Raw genomic sequence first — 21,903 nt, 5'->3', positions numbered from 1 at the left:
TGTCGTGCCGAATAGGCAGAACTTGCGATCTTGGCTTAAATAGCAACGCTCATATATAGGACAAGTGAAAATTTGTGTATGCAATAATTTCGCCATCATTCTGAACCTAACGAAAAAAATATATTTCACTGTGTTTGTTTAGTATTAAATTATTGTAAACAAATCTAAAATATATTTAGTTGGGTTAGGCTAAAATAAATTGCGCTTGTTATATATATAAGTTTTCTAAGTAAAATATATATATAATGAAAAAAATATATCTTTAAACGTATAAGAGAAAATTTTAGAAGGGACTTAATATAGTTCTTGCTAATTGACCAGTTTTACATATTCGGCACGACATATATATATATATATGTATATATATATATATATATATATATATATACATATATGTATATATATATAGATATATATATATATATATATATATATATATATATATATATATATATATATATATATATATATATATATATATATATATATATATATATATATTATACCAATGGAACAAGTGGTATTGATCAATAACAACACCGCACAAGCCAAGGAGTCGAACCCATGCTGTTTTGGCTTGCCTCAAGGTGAGAGAAAACTTCTGTCGCTTTAGACCACTAGATCACACAATCTAATGTAGGGAATTCTCAGGATGTCAGGAAATAACATAAGGTCTACAGAAATATCGTTTGTTCTTCCATTGGTGGATCAGAAAATGCCTAGGGATGCCTTTTATGGACATGTGTTGACACATACCTGTTAAAAATAATTTTTCAACTGTTTGAATAAATATTAACCTGATCAATGTTTCCTTAACAGATTGTGGAGCATATAACTCAGAATGCATATATCTAGACATCCCTGGTGCGTGTAGAAGTAGCTGCCAGACTGGTGAAGTTACTGTTGGAAGGTGTGCACCAGGATCCTGCTCATGTTGTTACCCTAAAAGTTAGTTATTTAAAAAATTAAAAATACCTGATTTTAAAATAATTTTTTTTTTCTCATCTTAATTTTACAACTAATATAATACACACAAGAAAAAACTATTTTATGTATTTTATTGAATAGGTAGATGGGACTCAAGGAAAATAGAAGCAGCAAGTAAGAGAAAGGTGAAGGTTTATAAACTAAAGGAGGAGGCAATTAGGATAAGATCTAACCAACTGATGGAGGACAAATAGGATAGTGAGAGTATAGGCAATAGGGTGGAAGATGTATGCTGTAGATTTAAAATTGTGTTAGAGTGTTCAGCAGAAGTTTGTGGTTACAGGAAAGTGGGTGCAATAGGGAAGAAGAGTGATTGGTGGAATTATTATGTAAAGAGAATAGTAAGGAAGCAAAAGTGAGCATTTGAGATGTTTCTACAAAGTAAAAGTGATGCAAGGAGGAAGGAGAATATGGAGAGAATAGGAGAGGTTAAGAGAGTGGGGAAGCAGTGTAAAAAGAGAGCAAATAAGAGAGTGGGAGATATATTATTCACAAATTTTGATAAAAATATGAAAAAAATGGAGTGAAATTAATAAATAGAGAAAACCGAGGGAATGAATTAATTTGTTAATTAAAAATAGGGTAGGAGAATATAAAATGGAGAGTTATAGATATCAGGAAGATGGAAGGAATATATAGAGGAATTTTAAATGTTGCTGAAGATACCGAGGCCATGGTTTCTTGCAAAGGGCAAGGATGAATAACATCTTATAGGAGTGAGGAAGTACTACTTGGGAGTGTAGGAGAAGTGCATCGGGCAGTGGGGAGAATGCAAGGGGTTAAAGCAGCTTTGATTGATGGGATAATGACAGAAATGCTAAAAGTAGGTGGGGATGTAATTTTGGAGTAGTTAATGTTTTCATTTAATAAATATATGGAAGAAGGTTAGGTATCTAGGGATTGGCAGAGAGCATGCAAAATTCCTTTGTATAAAGGTAAAGGCAACAAAAGAGTGTTTAAGAATTATATGGCAATAAGTCTCTTGAGTATACCTGGAAAAGGTGTATGGTAGAGTTATTATTGAAAGAATTAAGAGTAAGACGGAGAGCAGGATAGCAGATGAACAAGGCTTAACGAAAGGTAGGGGGTGTGTAGACCAAGTGTTTACTGTGAAACACATAGTGAACAGTATTTAGATAAGGGCAAAGTGGTTTTTGTGGCATTTATGGATTTGGAAAATACGTATGACAGGGTACATAAAAGTGCATTTTGGCAGATGTTAGAAATGTAATGAATGCGAGGTAGGTTATTGAAAGAAGTGAAGAGTCTTTACGAGGATAGTGAGGCTCATATTAGAGCTTGTAGACGTGAGAGAGATTATTTCCCAGTAAAAGTAGGCCTTAGACAAGTATGTGTGATGTCACTGTGGATGTTCAATATATTTATAGATGGAGTTGTAAGAGAAGTGAATGCTCGGGTGTTGGCAAGTGGTGTGAGGTTAAAACACAAAGAATCAGACACAAAGTAGGAGTTGTCACTGTTGCTATTTGCTGATGAGAGTTTCTGATGGGTAGGTTGATGAGTTTGGTAGGGAATGTAAAAGAAAGAAATTGTAAGTGAATACAGGAAAGATTAAGGGGATCAGGATAACCAAAAAATTTGGTAATGGAAGATTGGATATCAGATTGCAAGGTGAGAGTATGGAGGAGGTGAATGTATTCATATATTTAGTAGTCGATGTTTCAGCAGATGAGTCTATTAAAGATGAGGTGAATGATAGAACTGATGAGAGGAAAAATGTGAGAAGTCTGTGGAGATAAAGAACTTAATCCACGAAAGCAAAGCAGATGCAGTTTAATATTGACAAATGCAAAGTTCTAAATATTGGACAGTTAAATAACCATGCCCCATGTAAACTAAATAATGTAGATCTTAATACTTCCGATTGCGAAAAGGATTGAGGAGTTCTGGTTAGCAGTAATCTAAAACCAAGACAACAGTGCATTAGTGTTCGCAATAAATCTAACAGAATTCTTGGCTTCATATCTAGAAGCATAAATAATAGAAGTCCTCTGATTGTTCTTCAACTCTATATATCCTTGGTTAGGCCTCATTTAGACTATGCTGGTCAGTTCTGGTCACCGTATTACAGAATGGATATAAATGCTCTGGAAAACGTACAAAGGAGGATGACAAAGATGATCCCATGTATCAGAAATCTTCCCTATGAGAACAGACTGAGGGCCCTGAATCTGCACTCTCTCGAAAGGCGTAGAATTAGGGAGGATATGATCAAGGTGTATAAATGGAAAACAGGAATAAATAAAGGGGATGTAAATAGTGTGCTGAAAATTTCCGTCCAAGACAGGACTGGAAGCAAAGTTTTCAAGTTGGAAAAATTCATATTCAGGAAGGATGTAGGAAACCACTGGTTTGGTAATAGAGTTGTGGATGAGTGGAACAAACTCCCAAGTACAGTTATTGAGGCTAAAACGTTGTGTAGTTTTAAAAATAGGTTAGATAAATACATGTGAGTTGGACCTGACTAGCTTTGCTGCAGGGTCTGGTACAGTGCTCCATTATTGAGTGGGGATGACCAGATTGGGTGGGTCATTGGGATAATCCGGGGGGGTGGGTCATTGGTCTAATCCGGGGGAGGACATGGACCTGCTCCGCGTGGGTCAATAGGCCTGTTGCAGTGTTCCTTCTTTCTTATGTTCTTATGTTCTTATGCCAACACTCTTGTATTGGTGTGAGACATGGATTGTGAATGTTGCAACTAGGGGAAGGCTGGAGGCAATTTAGATGTCATGTTTGAGGGCAATGTGTGGTGGGAATATTATGCAAAGAATCTGTAGTTTGTAGATTATTAGGAGATGCAGGATTACCAAACTATTATCCAGAGGGGTAAGTAGGGGTTATTGAGATGGTTTGGACATGTCGAGAGGGTGGAACGAAATAGAATGACTTTGAGAGAGTATAAATCTGTAGTGTAAGGAAGGCGAGGTAGGGGTTGACGTAGAAAAGGGAGTACTGAGGAGTAAAGGAGCTTTTGTGTGCGAGGGGCTTGGACTTCCAGCCCGCTTGCATGAGCTTGTTAGATAGAAGAAAATGAAGTCAAATGGTTTGTTGAACTTGACTTGCTGTTGGAGTGTGAGCATAGTTACTTTTATGAAGGGATTCAGGGAAACCGGCAGGTCGAACATGATTCTTGTAGATGGGAAGTACAAAGCCGGCACTCTGAAGGAGGGGTGATACTGTTGCAGTTTTATAAGTGTAGTGTAAGCCTGCCTTTGGCAAGACCGTGATGGAGTGAATGATGAAAGTTTTAATTTTTCGGGCCACCCTGCCTTGGTGGGAAACGGCCGATGTTTTAAATAAATATATATGTATATATATGTATGTATATATATATATATATATGTATATATATATATGTATATTTATATATATGTATATATATATATATATATATGTATATTTATATATATATATGTATATATATATATATATGTATATTTATATATATATATGTATATATATATATATATGTATATTTATATATATATATGTATATTTATATATATATATATATATTTATATATATATATATATATATATTATGTATATTATATATATATATTTATATATATATATATATATATATATATATATATATATATATATATATATAAGTAGTGAATTTTTCCTCTGGAGGCTGTATCCGGTTTAGGGCCTTCCACTGAGCGCACCCTTCCGGAAAAGGCCTTCCACTGAGCGGTGTATCCGGTCTAGGACCAGCAGCTGGAGGGTCCCCTTTTCACACCTAGGTGTTACTTCCGGTTTGACCTTGACCTCGCCCTCGAGACTACCTCACCCTTGACCCCCCCCAACCAATACCCCCGCCCACGACCCCCCTTCGCGACCCCCCTTCGCGACCCCCCGTCGCGCCGCGCGCCCGCCCACGCGCCCCGCCCGCGCCCTTCGCGACCCCCGCGCGCGCCCGCTCGCGCGCCCGCCCGCGCCCTTTGAGACCCCCGCCCGCGCCTTCTGCTGCGCCTTCTGCAGCGTCATCCGGATCGCCCCCGCGCCCCGAATTTTTTTCCGATTTTTCTCGAATTTTTTTTGAATTTCATTTTCTTGTGCTCTCCATCTCCTCGGATCAAGTTTTTTGAATTCCCCCTCTCACTTTCACCTCCATCCCAAAATTTTTCGAAATCAAAGTCTCCATCTTCTCGGATCAAGTTTGTTTTGGATCCCCCCTATGGGGTTTTCGAAATTCTCCATCTCCTTGGATCAAGGTTTTTTTGGATTGTCCCTCCTTCCACCCCCAACCCCCATTTACCAAAATTTCTCGATAATAAAAAGGACTCTACTTCCTCGGATCAAATTTTCTCGATAATGCAAGTTTTTGGATTCCCCCCTATGGGGTTTTCGAAATTCTCCAATTCCTCGAATCAAGTTTTTGGAATCCCCCCCCTATGGGGTAAGTATTCAAATGAACTCCTCCTATGGGGGCATGCTTACTACAGGTCTAAACAAGTCAAATGACCTAAGAAGGGCGTTTACTCGGCGGTCAGTGACGTCACGCGCACACAGGTTGAATCAGGTCGACCCTTTTAGTTCATTAAAGTTAATAAGGGGACATAGTAGTGACGTCACGTGATGACCGCGCACACAGGTTGAAACTTGTCGAGCCTTTTAGTTCATTAAAGTTAATAAGGGGATATAGTACCTACATCATAGGGAAAACATTTTCACTCTTAACCCAAATTTTTCATCATCAGAAAGTCGCATTTTTTTCGTTAATACCCACAATTTCTTTACAAAATACAACACAACATTATCACAAAAAACTAACTCAAACTAACTCAAAGTTAATAAGGGGACACAGTACATCAGAAAAAGTCACAAAAACTAACTCAAACACTTTTACTTTGAACATCACCAAAACACTCATAAATCATTTGAATACTCACATAAACACCTTTGAACACCTTCAAAACACTCTTGAACACCTTCAAAACACCTTTGAACATTTCCAATCAACACTGAAACACTTCCAAAAAACACAATTTGAGTACTCCCAATTACACCACTGAATACTACTAAAACACCGCTGAAATCAATCAAAACACCCTTCAACACCTTCAAACACCCTTGAACACCTTCAAAACACTCTTGAACACCTTCAAAAACACCTTTGAACATTTCCAATCAACACTGAAACACTTCCAAAAAAACACAATTTGAGTACTCCCAATTACACCACTGAATACTACTAAGACACCGCTGAATTCAATTAAAACACCCTTCAACACCTTCAAAACACCTTTGAACACCTTTAAAACACCTTTGAAGACCTTCAAAACACTCTCATAATCATTTGAACACACTAAAAACACCTTTGAATAACCTCAAAACACCTTTGAACACCTTCAAAACACCCTTGAACACCTTCAAAACACCTTTGAACACCTTTGAACATTTCCAAAACACTATTTGAGTACTCCCAATTACACCACTGAATACTACTAAAACACGCTGAATTCAATCAAAACACCCTTGATCACCTTCAAAAAAAACAACATTTGAACACACTCAAAACACCTTTGAACACCTTTGAACATTTCCAAAACACTATTTGAGTACTCCCAAATAAGATTTGACATCTCTAATTTATCTGCACTTACACATTTCATTAAATTACAACTCATCCCTCAGTCTCCAGACTAGGCATTTTCTCGTTTTTACCCTTTTAGTTCATTAAAGTTATTAAGGGGACACAATACATCAGAAAAAAGTCACAAAAACTAACTCAAACACTTTACTTTGAACATCCCCAAAACACTCTCATAATCATTTGAATACTCACATAAACACCCTTGAACACCTTCAAAACACCTTTGAATATCGTTTTTAAACTAATTTCATCACAACCCACTTATATCATCTTTTTTTTCGGTAACTCTAATTCGACTACACTACCCTCATCAATTACCAACAAATTTTACTCGTTTTAACTAATGTCATCACTGTAACCAAGATTTTCACAAAAAACTCTATGACACCTAACACACACGCACACACACACCCCACAACACCCACAATTTTTTCTCGTTTTATCTAATTTCATCAGAAAGTCACAACACCCACAATTTTTTCTCGTTTTAACTAATTTCATCAGAAAGTCACAACAACAACAACAACCCACAACCCACAACACCCACAACACCCACCAACCCACAACACCCACAACACCCACAACCCACAGCACCCACAACACCCACAACCCACAGCACCCACAACACCCACAACCCACAACACCCCACATTTTTTTTTCTCGTTTTAACTAATTTCATCAGAAAAAGGCACAACACCCACAACCCACTTCACCCACACCCCACAACACCCCACATCACCCACATCCCACAATTTTTTCTCGTTTTAACTAATTTCATCAGAAAAAGTCACAAAAAGAACCCACTTATACCATCTTTTTCGGTATCTCTAATTCGACTACATTACCCACAACCCTCATCAATTACCAATTTATTCACATTTTTTCCCCATCTTTTTACTGAATCGTAAAAGTAATACACATTCCTCCCTACAGTACTAAAATTCTAATAAAATCCTCTCCATACCCATCTCCTTGTATCCACATAAATTAATATTATACTCGCATCAACTACCCAACTATTGCGACATGTTTTCAACACCCCTCCATTCTTTTTCCAATATATCATAACTTTTCATTTCTATAATTTCTTTTTAAAATATTCACACATTACCTTTATATTCAGTAAAATCTCCCCATATTTCTAATTACAACCCTCCCCATACACCTCGCCATCTCACCCGCATTTCTTCAGATCCACTCACCCATCTCCCAACACACCTCTTCTGAACAAACACAAAATCACATTTCACATCCACAAATGCATCTCAAATCCACTAAAATCACTATAATCAAGATATTCACAAAACTCTATGACCACCTAACACACACACACACACACACACACACACACACACACACACACACACACACACACACACACACACACCTACCTAACCTTAACCTAACCTAACCTAACCTAGCCTAACCTAACCTAACCTAACCTAACCTAACCTATCTTAACCCAACCTATCCTAACCTAGCCGAACCTATCCTAACCATTCCTAACCTATCCTAACCTAACCTTACCTAACCCAACCTAACCTAACCTAACCCAACCTAACCTAACCTACCCTACCCTAACCTACTATCCTAACCTAAAATATATTGGAACACTTCCAAAATACATTAGAGTACTCCAGAATTACTTTGAATGACTCCATTTTTGGATATTTCCAAATTAGTTTTGAAAACTTTATCGCAAAATCGAACATTATTTTCTTGTTGGTAAACACACTCAATGGTAGAAATATTTACTCGATTTCCGAATAGAAACACTTTCCTCGCTCTGAGAGACTCATTGAGCTTATATGCCTTACCCCAAAAGTATTGCGCCTTCCCCCTTCCCCCTCCGACGCCACCATGTAATGCGGTTCACACCCAAGGTAGAAAATCACACGGCCATCTCCTTACCCTACACCTGCGTCAACTCAGGACAGACAGACGCCATGAAATGCGGTTCACATCCAAGGTAGATTTAAGATAATCATCGCCTTACCGAACACCTGAATCAACTCACCTAACCGAACCTAACCTAACCTATCCTAGCCTAACCTAACCTAGCCTAACCTAACTTAACCTAACCTAACCAAACCTAACCTAACCTAACCTAACCTAACTTAACCTAACCTAACCTAACCTAACCTAACCTAACCTAACTTAACCTAACCTAACCTAACCTATCTTAACCTCACCTAACCTAACCTAACCTAACCTAACCTATCCTAGCCTAACCTAACCTAACATACCCTAACCTAACTTATCCTAACCTAACCTAACTGAACCTAACCTAACCTAACCTAACCTAACTTAACCTATCCTAACCTAACCTTACCTAACCTAGCCTAACCTAACCTATCCTAACATAACCTAACCTAACCTAACACCATCAAACATCTCCGAATACTCCCCAAAACACTACTGATTACTACCAAATCACCACTGAATATTACCAAATCACCGTCAAAATCACCAGAAACTAAGTTTAACATCACCATCCAACTTCCTTTTTATAGAAATCCCCTCAAATCACTATATCCAAGAACCCAACCTAACCTAACCTTTCCTAACCTAACCCAACCTAACCTAACCTAACCTAACCGAACCTAACCTAATCTTACCTAACCTAACCTAACCGAACCTAACCTAACCTAGCCTAACCTAACCTAACCTAACCGAACCTATCCTAACCTAACCTAACCTAACCTAACACCATCAAAACACCTCCGAATACTCCCCAAAACACTACTGATTACTACCAAATCACCACTGAATATTACCAAATCACCGTCAAAATCACCAGAAACTAAGTTTAACATCACCATCCAACTTCCTTTTTATAGAAATCCCCTCAAATCACTATATCCAAGAACCCAACCTAACCTAACCTTTCCTAACCTAACCCAACCTAACCTAACCTAACCTAACCGAACCTAACATAACCTTACCTAACCTAACCTAACCGAACCTAACCTAACCTAGCCTAACCTAACCTAACCTAACCGAACCTATCCTAACCTAACCTAACCTAACCTAACACCATCAAAACACCTCCGAATACTCCACAAAACACTACTGATTACTACTAAATCACCACTGAATACTACCAAATCACCGTCAGAATCACCAGAAACTAAGTTTAACATCACCATCCAACTTCCTTTTTATAGAAATCCCCTCAAATCACTATAACCAAGAACCCAACCTAACCTAACCTTTCCTAACCTAACCAAACCTAACCTAACATTACCCAACCTAACCCAACCTTACCTAACCTAGCCCAACCTAACCTATCCTAACCTAACCTAACCTAACCTAACACCATCAAACACCTCCGAATACTCCCCAAAACACTACTGATTACTACCAAAATCACCTAACCTAACCTAACCTAACCTAACCGAACCGAACCTAACATTACCCAACCTAACCTAACTTATCCTAACCTAACCTAACTTATCCTAACCTAACCTAACCTAACACCATCAAACACCTCCGAATACTCCCCAAAACACTACTGATTACTACCAAATCACCTAACCTAACCTAACTTATCCTAACCTAACCTAACCTAACCCATCCTAACTGAACCTAACCTAACCTAACCTAACTTATCCTAACCTAACCTAACCTAACCTAGCCTAACCTAACCTAACCTAACCTGACCTAACTTATCCTAACCTAACCTAACCTAACTTATCCCTCCAAGAAGATATAAACAAAGTTTTCCAGTGGGCAACGGTAAACAATATGATGTTCAATGAGGACAAATTCCAACTACTCCATTATGGAAAACTGGAGGAGATAATAACTAGAACAGAGTATACTACTGACTCCGGCCATACAATAGAGCGGAAAAATAATGTAAGGGACCTGGGAGTAGTAATGTCTGAGGATCTCACTTTCAAGGATCACAACAGTGCCACGATCGCACGTGCAAAGAAAATGATAGGATGGATAATGAGAACTTTCAAAATGAGAGATGCCAAGCCCATGATGATCCTTTTCAAATCACTTGTTCTCTCTAGGCTGGAATACTGCTGTACATTAACATCTCCATACAAAGCAGGTGAAATCGCAGATCTAGAGAGTGTACAGAGATCCTTTACTGAACGTATAAGTTCTGTCAAGCACCTTAACTACTGGGAACGCTTGGAAGCACTTGACTTGTACTCGTTGGAACGCAGGAGGGAGAGATATATCATAATCTACACTTGGAAAATCTTGGAAGGAATGGTCCCAAATCTGCACACAGAAATCACTCCCTACGAAAGTAAAAGACTGGGCAGGCGATGCAAAATGCCGCCAATAAAAAGTAGGGGAGCCATTGGTACACTAGGAGAAAACACCATAAGTGTCCGGGGCCCAAAACTGTTCAACAGCCTCCCATCAAGCATTAGGGGAATTGCCAATAAACCCCTGGCTGCCTTCAAGAGAGAGCTGGACAGATACCTAAAGTCAGTGCTGGATCAGCCGGGCTGTGGCTCGTACGTCGGACTGCATGCGGCCAGCAGTAACAGCCTAGTTGATCAGGCCCTGATCCATCGGGAGGCCTGGTCATGGACCGGGCCGCGGGGGCGTTGATCCCCGGAATAACCTCCAGGTAACCTCCAGGTAACCTAACCTAACCTAACCTAACACCTTCAAACACCTCCAAATACTCCCAAAACACTACTGATTACTACCAAATCACCACTGAATACTACCAAATCACCGTCAAAATCACCAGAAACTAAGTTTAACATCACCATCCAACATCCTTTTTATAGAATGAATATACTTACCGCATTTTATGCTGCATATCACATTTCCTCTTCCACATCATCCCTAAACATCCTTCCTTATTCATTCCGTATATCTCCTAGAGTTGTTTTAACCCCCCGACGGACCCATCACGACGTAGGAGCCAGAGCAACCATCACCACTCCAACACCACCTACTACACTCTGGCTCCTACGTCGTGATGGGTTCGTCGGGGGTTTAAAACATCTCTAGGTGATATACGGAATGATCAAGGAAGGATGTTTAGGGATGATGTGGAAGAGGAAATGTGATATGCAACATAAAATGCGGTAAGAATATTCATTCTATAAAAAGGATGTTGGGTGGTGATGATAAACTTAGTTTCTGGTGATTTTGATGGTGATTTGGTAGTATTCAGTGGTGATTTGGTAGTAATCAGTAGTGTTTTGGGAGTATTCGGAGGTGTTTGAAGGTGTTAGGTTAGTCATAATAAGCGTGTATGCACCTGGAGAAGAGAGGAATGCAGAGGAGAGAGAGAGAGATTTTGGGAGATGTTAAGTGAATGTATAGGAGCCTTTGAACCAAGTGAGAGAGTAATTGTGGTAGAGGACCTGAATGCTAAAGTAGGAGAAACTTTTAGAGAGGGTGTGGTAGGTGTGTTTGGGGTGCCAGGTGTAAATGATAATGGGAGCCCTTTGATTGAACTTTGTATAGAAAGGGGTTTAGTTATAGGTAATAGATATTTTAAGAAAAAGAGGATAAATAAGTATACAAGATATGATGTAGGGCGAAATGACAGTAGTTTGTTGGATTATGTATTGGTAGATAAAAGACTGTTGAGTAGACTTCAGGATGTACATGTTTATAGAGGGGCCACAGATATATCAGATCACTTTCTACTTGTAGCTACACTGAGAGTAAAAGGTAGATGGGATACAAGGAGAATAGAAGCATCAGGGAAGAGAGAGGTGAAGATTTATAAACTAAAAGAGGAGGCGGTTAGGGAAAGATATAAATAGCTATTGGAGGATAGATGGGCTAATAAGAGCATAGGCAATGGGGTCGAAGAGGTATGGGGTAGGTTTAAAAATGTAGTGTTAGAGTGTTCAGCAGAAGTTTGTGGCTACAGGAAAGTGGGTGCGGGAGGGAAGAAGAACGATTGGTGGAATGATGATGTAAAGAGAGTAGTAAGGGAGAAAAAGTTAGCATATGAGAAGTTTTTACAAAGTAGAAGTGATGCAAGGAGGGAAGAGTATATGGAGAAAAAGAGAGAGGTTAAGAGAGTGGTGAAGCAATGTAAAAAGAGAGCAAATGAGAGAGTGGGTGAGATGTTATCAACAAATTTTGTTGAAAATAAGAAAAAGTTTTGGAGTGAGATTAGCAAGGTAAGGAAGCCTAGAGAACAAATGGATTTGTCAGTTAAAAATAGGAGAGGAGAATTATTAAATGGAGAGTTAGAGGTATTGGGAAGATGGAGGGAATATGTTGAGGAATTGTTAAATGTTGATGAAGATAGGGAAGCTGTGATTTCGTGTATAGGGCAGGGAGGAATAACATCTTGTAGGAGTGAGGAAGAGCCAGTTGTGAGTGTGGGGGAAGTTCGTGAGGCAGTAGGTAAAATGAAAGGGGGTAAGGCAGCCGGGATTGATGGGATAAAGATAGAAATGTTAAAAGCAGGTGGGGATATAGTTTTGGAGTCGATGGTGCAATTATTTAATAAATGTATGGAAGAGGGTAAGGTACCTAGGGATTGGCAGAGAGCATGCATAGTTCCTTTGTATAAAGGCAAAGGAGACAAAAGAGAGTGCAAAAATTATAGGGGGATAAGTCTGTTGAGTATACCTGGTAAAGTGTATGGTAGAGTTATCATTGAAAGAATTAAAAGTCAGACTGAGAATAGGATAGCAGATTAACAAGGAGGCTTTAGGAAAGGTAGGGGGTGTGTGGACCAGGTGTTTACAGTGAAACATGTAAGTGAACAGTATTTAGATAAGGCTAAAGAGGTCTTTGTGGCATTTATGGATTTGGAAAAGGCGTATGACAGGGTGGATAGGGGGGCAATGTGGCAGATGTTGGAGATGTATGCTGTAGGAGGTAGGTTACTGAAAGCAGTGAAGAGTTTTTACAAGGATAGTGAGGCTCAAGTTAGAATACATAGGAAAGAGGGAAATTATTTCCCAGTAAAAGTAGGCCTTAGACAGGGATGTGAGATGTCACCGTGGTTGTTTAATATATTTATAGATGGGGTTGTAAGAGAAGTAAATGCGAAATGCGAAACTTGGTAAAGTGTATGGTAGAGTTATTACTGAAAGAATTAAAAGTAAGACTGAGAATAGGATAGCAGATGAACAAGAAGGCTTTAGGAAAGATAGGGGGTGTGTGGACCAGGTGTTTACAGTGAAACATATAAGTGAACAGTATTTAGATAAGGCTAAAGAGGTCTTTGTGGCATTTATTGATTTGGAAAAGGCGTATGACAGTGTGGATAGGGGGGCAATGTGGCAGATGTTGCAGGTGTATGGTGTAGGAGGTAGGTTACTGAAAGCAGTGAAGAGTTTTTACGAGAATAGTGAGGCTCAAGTTAGAGTACATAGGAAAGAGGGAAATTATTTCCCAGTAAAAGTAGGCCTTAGACAGGGATGTGTGATGTCACCGTGGTTGTTTAATACATTTATAGATGGGGTTGTAAGAGAAGTAAATGCAAAATGCGATACCTGGTAAAGTGTATGTTAGAGTTATTATTGAAAGAATTAAAAGACTGAGAATAGGATAGCAGATGAACAAGGAGGCTTTAGGAAAGGTAGGGGGTGTGTGGACCAGGTGTTTACAGTGAAACATATAAGTGAACAGTATTTAGATAAGGCTAAAGAGGTCTTTGTGGCATTTATGGATTTGGAAAAGGCGTTTGACAGGGTGGATAGGGGGGCAATGTGGCAGATGTTGCAGGTGTATGGTGTAGGAGGTAGGTTACTGAAAGCAGTGAAGAGTTTTTACGAGGATAGTGAGGCTCAAGTTAGAGTACATAGGAAAGAAGGAAATTATTTCCCAGTAAAAGTAGGCCTTAGACAAGGATGTGTGATGTCACCGTGGTTGTTTAATACATTTATAGACGGGGTTGTAAGAGAAGTAAATGCGAGGGTCTTGACAAGAGGCGTGGAGTTAAAAGATAAGGAATCACACATAAAGTGGGAGTTGTCACAGTTGCTCTTTGCTGATGACACTGTGCTCTTGGGAGATTCTGAAGAGAAGTTGCAGAGATTGGTGGATGAATTTGGTAGAGTGCAAAAGAAGAATCATTAAAAGTGAATACAGGAAAGAGTAAGGTTATGAGGATAACAAAAATATTAGGTGATGAAAGATTGGATATCAGATTGGAGGGATAGAGTATGGAGGAGGTGAATGTATTCAGATATTTGGGAGTGGACGTGTCAGCGGATGGGTCTATGAAGGATGAGGTGAATCATAGAACTGATGAGGGGAAAAGGGTGAGTGGTGCACTTAGGAGTCTGTGGAGACAAAGAACTTTGTCCTTGGAGGCAAAGAGGGGAATGTATGAGAGTATAGTTTTACCAACACTCTTATATGGGTGTGAAGCATGGGTGATGAATGTTGCAGCGAGGAGAAGGCTGGAGGCAGTGGAGATGTCATGTCTGAGGGCAATGTGTGGTGTGAATATAATGCAGAGAATTCGTAGTTTCGAAGTTAGGAGGAGGTGCGGGATAACCAAAACTGTTGTCCAGAGGGCTGAGGAAGGGTTGTTGAGGTGGTTCGGACATGTAGAGAGAATGGAGCGAAACAGAATGACTTCAAGAGTGTATCAGTCTGTAGTGGAAGGAAGGCGGGGTAGGGGTCGGCCTAGGAAAGGTTGGAGGGAGGGGGTAAAGGAGGTTTTGTGTGCGAGGGGCTTGGACTTCCAGCAGGCGTGCGTGAGCGTGTTTGATAGGAGTGAATGGAGACGAATGGTTTTTAATACTTGACGTGCTGTTGGAGTGTGAGCAAAGTAACGTTTATGAAGGGGTTCAGGGAAACCGGCAGGCCGGACTTGAGTCCTGGAGATGGGAAGTACAGTGCCTGCACTCTGAAGGAGGGGTGTTAATGTTGCAGTTTAAAAACTGTAGTGTAAAGCACCCTTCTGGCAAGACAGTGATGGAGTGAATGATCGTGAAAGTTTTTCTTCTTCGGGCCACCCTGCCTTGGTGGGAATCGGCCAGTGTGATAATAAAAAATAAAATACACATATATATATATATATATATATATATATATATATATATATATATATATATATATATATATATATATATATATATATATATACATATATATACATATATATATATATATATATATATATATATATATATATATACATATATATATATATATATATATATATATATATATATATATATATATATATATATATATATATATATACGTATATATATATATATATATATATATATACGTTATATATATATATATATATATATAACGTATATATATATATATATATATATCGTATATATATATATATATATATATATATATATATATATATATAAATATATATACATATATATATTTAAATATATATATATATATATATATATATATATATATATATATATATATATATATATATATATATATATATATATATATATACATATATATATATATATATATATATATATATATATATATATATATATATATATATATATATATATATATATATATATATATCTATATATATATATATATATATGTATATATATATATATATATATACATATATATATATATATATATATATACATATATATATATATATATATATATATGTATATATATATATATATATATATGTATATATATATATATATATATATATATATATATATATATATATATATATATATATATATATATATATATATATATATATATATATATATATATATGTCGTGCAGAATAGGCAGAACTTGCGATCTTGGCTTAAATAGCAACGCTCATCTTGCCATATAGGACAAGTGAAAATTTGTGTATGCAATAATTTCACCAAAATCATTCTGAACCTAACGAAAAAATTATATTTCACTGTGTTTGTTTAGTATTAAATTACTGTAATCAAATCTAAAATATTTTTAGTTGGGTTAGGCTAAAATAAATTGCGCTTCTTATAATAAGGTTAGGTAAGTTTTCTAAGTTCCTTTTGGTGCAAAATTTTAAATTTTTACATCAACATTAATGAAAAAAATATATCTTTAAACGTATAAGAGAAAATTTTAGAAAGAACTTAATTTTAAGTGAGTTCTTGCTAATTGACCAGTTTTACATATTATATATATATATTTTTATATTATATATTTGCATACACAAATTTTCACTTGTCCTATATGGCAAGATGAGCGTTGCTATTTAAGCCAAGATCGCAAGTTCTGCCTATTCGGCACGACATATATTTTCTCGTCAACGCAATTAAGAATATATGGGAAATAACCAAACACAGGATACTGGAAGAACACTGATAAACTGTAGAGAAGATAATTGTTACTGTTAAATAATCTGGAAAAACTGCGACAAACTTAACAAAATATGTTCTACACAAGTTAATTCTATGTCAATAATGCTTATAAATTCAAATGGTATTAATTTCTCTTGATAAATTAGACACATGTGCAACTCTTGGGTATCTTTATTGAGGAAACGTTTCGCCACACTGTGGCTTAATCAGTCCATACTGATGAAGCCATTTGTATGGACTGATGAAGCCACTGTGTGGCGAAACGTTTCCTCAATAAAGATACCCAAGAGTTGCACATGTGTCTAATTTATCAACATGTCGGTTCTCTGAACCCTTCATCTATTAATTTCTCTTATTAAATCAATCATCTGTCATATTATTACATTGTATTTTTCAAGTAAACATTAATTTTAGAAATATGTTATTTCATCACTGTCCTAATTAATATACACAGTAATGTAGATGTGATGGTCGTAGAAGTAGTAGTTATAGAACATTAACAAATTCCCTCCTTAAAGGAAGTAAAAGTGGGTGATAACTCTACAGAGACGTAGTAGTTACAGCAGTGGCCCGCTGGTATTAGATTGGTTTACCCTGGGTTCGAATCTTTTTCGTTTATTTATTAATAGTCAGGCAAATGGGATTTTTTTTTTTTTGGAAATCGGAAGAAGAATATTTATTAAAATTTATTATTTTTCTTATTTTTTTAATTAACACATTGGCTGTTTGCCACCAATTCAGGGTAGCCCAGAAAAGAAAAACTTTCATCAACATTCACTCCATCACCTTCTTGCCAGAGGCGTGCCTACACTGCAGGTATAAATCTGCATCATTAACACGCCTCCTTCACAGTACTTCCCACACTGCACTTCCCATCTGCTGGACTCAAGTTCGGCCTGCCAGTTTCCCTGAATCGTTTCCTAAATGTTAACTTGTTCACACTGTAACAGCACATCAAGTCCTAACAACCGTGTGTCTCCACTCCTGTTTAACATGTCGCTCACACACTACACCTTTTTTACCCCCTCCCCCCAACATTTCCTAAGTGGAGCCCTATCCCGCTCTCCTTCAACTACAGATTTATACGCTCTCCAAGTCATTCTGTTTCGTTCCGTCGTCTCTGAATGTCCAAATAATGTCAACAATCCCACCTCAGCACTCTGGATAATACTTTTAGTAACTCCGCAGCTCCTAATTTTAGAAGTGGATTCTCTGCATAACTCACGTAAGTGCACCACTCACATTTTTCCTCTCATCAGTTTTGTGATTCACATCATCTTTCACAGATTCATCTGCTGACACGTCTACTCCCAACTATCTGAATACATTAATCTCCTCCAGATTCTCTACCTCCAGTCTGATATCTAATCTTCCGATACCTAACTTTTTATTGCCGTCACCTTACTTTTTCCAATATTTACTTTTAATTTCCTTTTACATAAACTACCAATCTCGTCTACCAGTCTCTGCAACTTCTCTTCAGAATCTCCCAAAATCACAGTGTCATCAGCAAAGAGCAATTGTGATAACTCGCACTTTTTGTTAGATTCTTTATCTTATAACCCCACACCTCTTGCCAACCCTGTCTATAAATATGTTGAAGAAACATGGTGACATCACACATCCCTGCCTAAGGCCTACTTTACTTGGTAATATTCTATACTGGGAAATAATCTCCCTCTCACACACTCTAACATGTATATTTATATTTACATTTAAAATGTGGAGACAGTGACTTTAGCTGCATTTGCCGAAAACCAATGCAGTTATAGTGAGGTAACATTACAGCTACAGTGATCCTGATTAGACAGGAAAAGTAGATTACAATACTGCTACAGTGCACATAATAGAACTTACATAGGTAGACAGCAGTGATGATGTCGGGTAAATGGTAAGATATTTACAAGCAGATAACAGTACTTCTAAACGAACCTTCTAAGTTTATCAGTGAGAAAATGGGAAAATGTGTAATATTACCTCTACTAGACATATGAGGGAATATAATGAGTTAAAAAAAGTAGTTTCATACAACTGCATTAATATACAAAAAAACTGATAAATATTTCTTTCACAGATTGTGAAGCATTCGACTCAGAATGTTTAGAAAATAACAAGGGTGGTTCGTGTAGAAGTTCCTGCCTGACTGGTGAATATGCTCTTGGAAACTGCTTTTCCGGGTTTTGCAGCTGTTGTTACGCTTATGGTAAGCTATGTTTAACAAATGCAAAGAAATGTGTTGTAAAATAGGCTATTCTTGAACTTATTGAAGCAACATGTATTACAATACCTTTAATTAAATCAAATTATTTTTTTTTATTTTTTATTACATTTATTAAAACAAGAGTGTGTTTTTATGCATTAAGGGAGTGAAAGGAATTTAGTAATAATATATGGAATGTTTTAAAGTTTTGTAGGGTTTTCAGCTGTTATTTTTATTCCCCAACTCAGTAAATAATTAAAAGAACTGACTCTTATCAGCGAAAGTTTATGATTGAGGGTTTGATCAGTAAAGATGTTGGTGCTATGTGACCAGGCTTATGGCAGTAAGCAGTATGACCAGGCTTATGGCAGTAAGCAGTATGACCAGGCTTATGGCAGTAAGCAGTATGACCAGGCTTATGACAGTAAGCAGTGTGACCAGGCTTATGGCAGTAAGCAGTATGACCAGGCTTATGGCAGTAAGCAGTGTGACCAGGCTTATGGCAGTAAGCAGTGTGACCAGGCTTATGGCAGTAAGCAGTATGACCAGGCTTATGGCAGTAAGCAGTATGACCAGGCTTATGGCAGTAAGCAGTATGACCAGGCTTATGACAGTAAGCAGTATGACCAGGCTTATGACAGTAAGCAGTATGACCAGGCTTATGACAGTAAGCAGTATGACCAGGCTTATGACAGTAAGCAGTATGACCAGGCTTATGGCAGTAAGCAGTATGACCAGGCTTATGACAGTAAGCAGTATGACCAGGCTTATGACTGTAGCAGTATGACCAGGCTTATGACAGTAAGCAGTATGACCAGGCTTATGACAGTAAGCAGTATGACCAGGCTTATGGCAGTAAGCAGTATGACCAGGCTTATGGCAGTAAGCAGTATGACCAGGCTTATGGCAGTAAGCAGTATGACCAGGCTTATGACAGTAAGCAGTATGACCAGGCTTATGGCAGTAAGCAGTATGACCAGGCTTATGGCAGTAAGCAGTATGACCAGGCTTATGGCAGTAAGCAGTATGACCAGGCTTATGACAGTAAGCAGTATGACCAGGCTTATGGCAGTAAGCAGTATGACAAGGCTTATGGCAGTAAGCAGTATGACCAGGCTTATGGCAGTAAGCAGTATGACCAGGCTTATGACAGTAAGCAGTATGACCAGGCTTATGACTGTAGCAGTATGACCAGGCTTATGACAGTAAGCAGTATGACCAGGCTTATGACAGTAAGCAGTATGACCAGGCTTATGACTGTAGCAGTATGACCAGGCTTATGACTGTAGCAGTATGACCAGGCTTATGGCAGTAAGCAGTATGACCAGGCTTATAACAGTAAGCAGTATGACCAGCCTTATGACAGTAAGCAGTATGACCAGGCTTATGACAGTAAGCAGTATGACCAGGCTTATGACAGTAAGCAGTATGACCAGGCTTATGACTGTAGCAGTATGACCAGGCTTATGACAGTAAGCAGTATGACCAGGCTTATGACAGTAAGAAGTATGGCCAGGCTTATGACTGTAGCAGTATGACCAGGCTTATGACAGTAAGCAGTATGACCAGGCTTATGACAGTAAGCAGTATGACCAGGCTTATGACTGTAGCAGTATGACCAGGCTTATGACAGTAAGCAGTATGACCAGGCTTATGACAGTAAGCAGTATGACCAGGCTTATGACAGTAAGCAGTATGACCAGGCTTATGACTGTAGCAGTATGACCAGGCTTATGACTGTAGCAGTATGACCAGGCTTATGACTGTAGCAGTATGACCAGGCTTATGACTGTAGCAGTATGACCAGGCTTATGGCAGTAAGCAGTATGACCAGGCTTATGACAGTAAGCAGTATGACCAGGCTTATGACAGTAAGCAGTATGACCAGGCTTATAACAGTAAGCAGTATGACCAGGCTTATAACAGTAAGCAGTATGACCAGGCTTATGACAGTAAGCAGTATGACCAGGCTTATAACAGTAAGCAGTATGACCAGGCTTATAACAGTAAGCAGTATGACCAGGCTTATGACAGTAAGCAGTATGACCAGGCTTATGACAGTAAGCAGTATGACCAGGCTTATAACAGTAAGCAGTATGACCAGGCTTATAACAGTAAGCAGTATGACCAGGCTTATAACAGTAAGCAGTATGACCAGGCTTATAACAGTAAGCAGTATGACCAGGCTTATGACAGTAAGCATTATGACCAGGCTTATGACAGTAAGCAGTATGACCAGGCTTATAACAGTAAGCAGTATGACCAGGCTTATGACAGTAAGCAGTATGACCAGGCTTATGACTGTAGCAGTATGACCAGGCTTATGACAGTAAGCAGTATGACCAGGCTTATGACAGTAAGCAGTATGACCAGGCTTATGACTGTAGCAGTATGACCAGGCTTATGACAGTAAGCAGTATGACCAGGCTTATGACAGTAAGCAGTATGACAAGGCTTATGACTGTAGCAGTATGACCAGGCTTATGACTGTAGCAGTATGACCAGGCTTATGACTGTAGCAGTATGACCAGGCTTATGACTGTAGCAGTATGACCAGGCTTATGGCAGTAAGCAGTATGACCAGGCTTATGACAGTAAGCAGTATGACCAGGCTTATGACAGTAAGCAGTATGACCAGGCTTATAACAGTAAGCAGTATGACCAGGCTTATAACAGTAAGCAGTATGACCAGGCTTATGACAGTAAGCAGTATGACCAGGCTTATAACAGTAAGCAGTATGACCAGGCTTATAACAGTAAGCAGTATGACCAGGCTTATGACAGTAAGCAGTATGACCAGGCTTATGACAGTAAGCAGTATGA

General features: G+C 38.2%; 1 protein-coding gene across 1 annotated transcript in view; it reads left to right on the top strand.

Moving 5' to 3' along the window:
* Window positions 1-21,903, top strand: part of LOC138851376 (keratin-associated protein 5-9-like) — a 113,564-nt gene that overhangs the window by 69,967 nt on the left and 21,694 nt on the right. The window contains exons 4-5 of the mRNA XM_070080433.1: window positions 820-948; window positions 18,955-19,083. Coding sequence (XP_069936534.1) covers window positions 820-948; window positions 18,955-19,083 — 258 coding nt within the window. The remainder of the gene's footprint in view (window positions 1-819; window positions 949-18,954; window positions 19,084-21,903) is intronic.

The sequence above is a fragment of the Cherax quadricarinatus genome, unplaced genomic scaffold (assembly GCF_038502225.1).
Source record: "Cherax quadricarinatus isolate ZL_2023a unplaced genomic scaffold, ASM3850222v1 Contig441, whole genome shotgun sequence".
In the NCBI taxonomy this organism is placed as follows: domain Eukaryota; kingdom Metazoa; phylum Arthropoda; class Malacostraca; order Decapoda; family Parastacidae; genus Cherax; species Cherax quadricarinatus.
The sequence above is the reverse complement of the archived record's forward strand: the minus strand, read 5'-3'. Positions and strand labels throughout refer to the sequence as shown.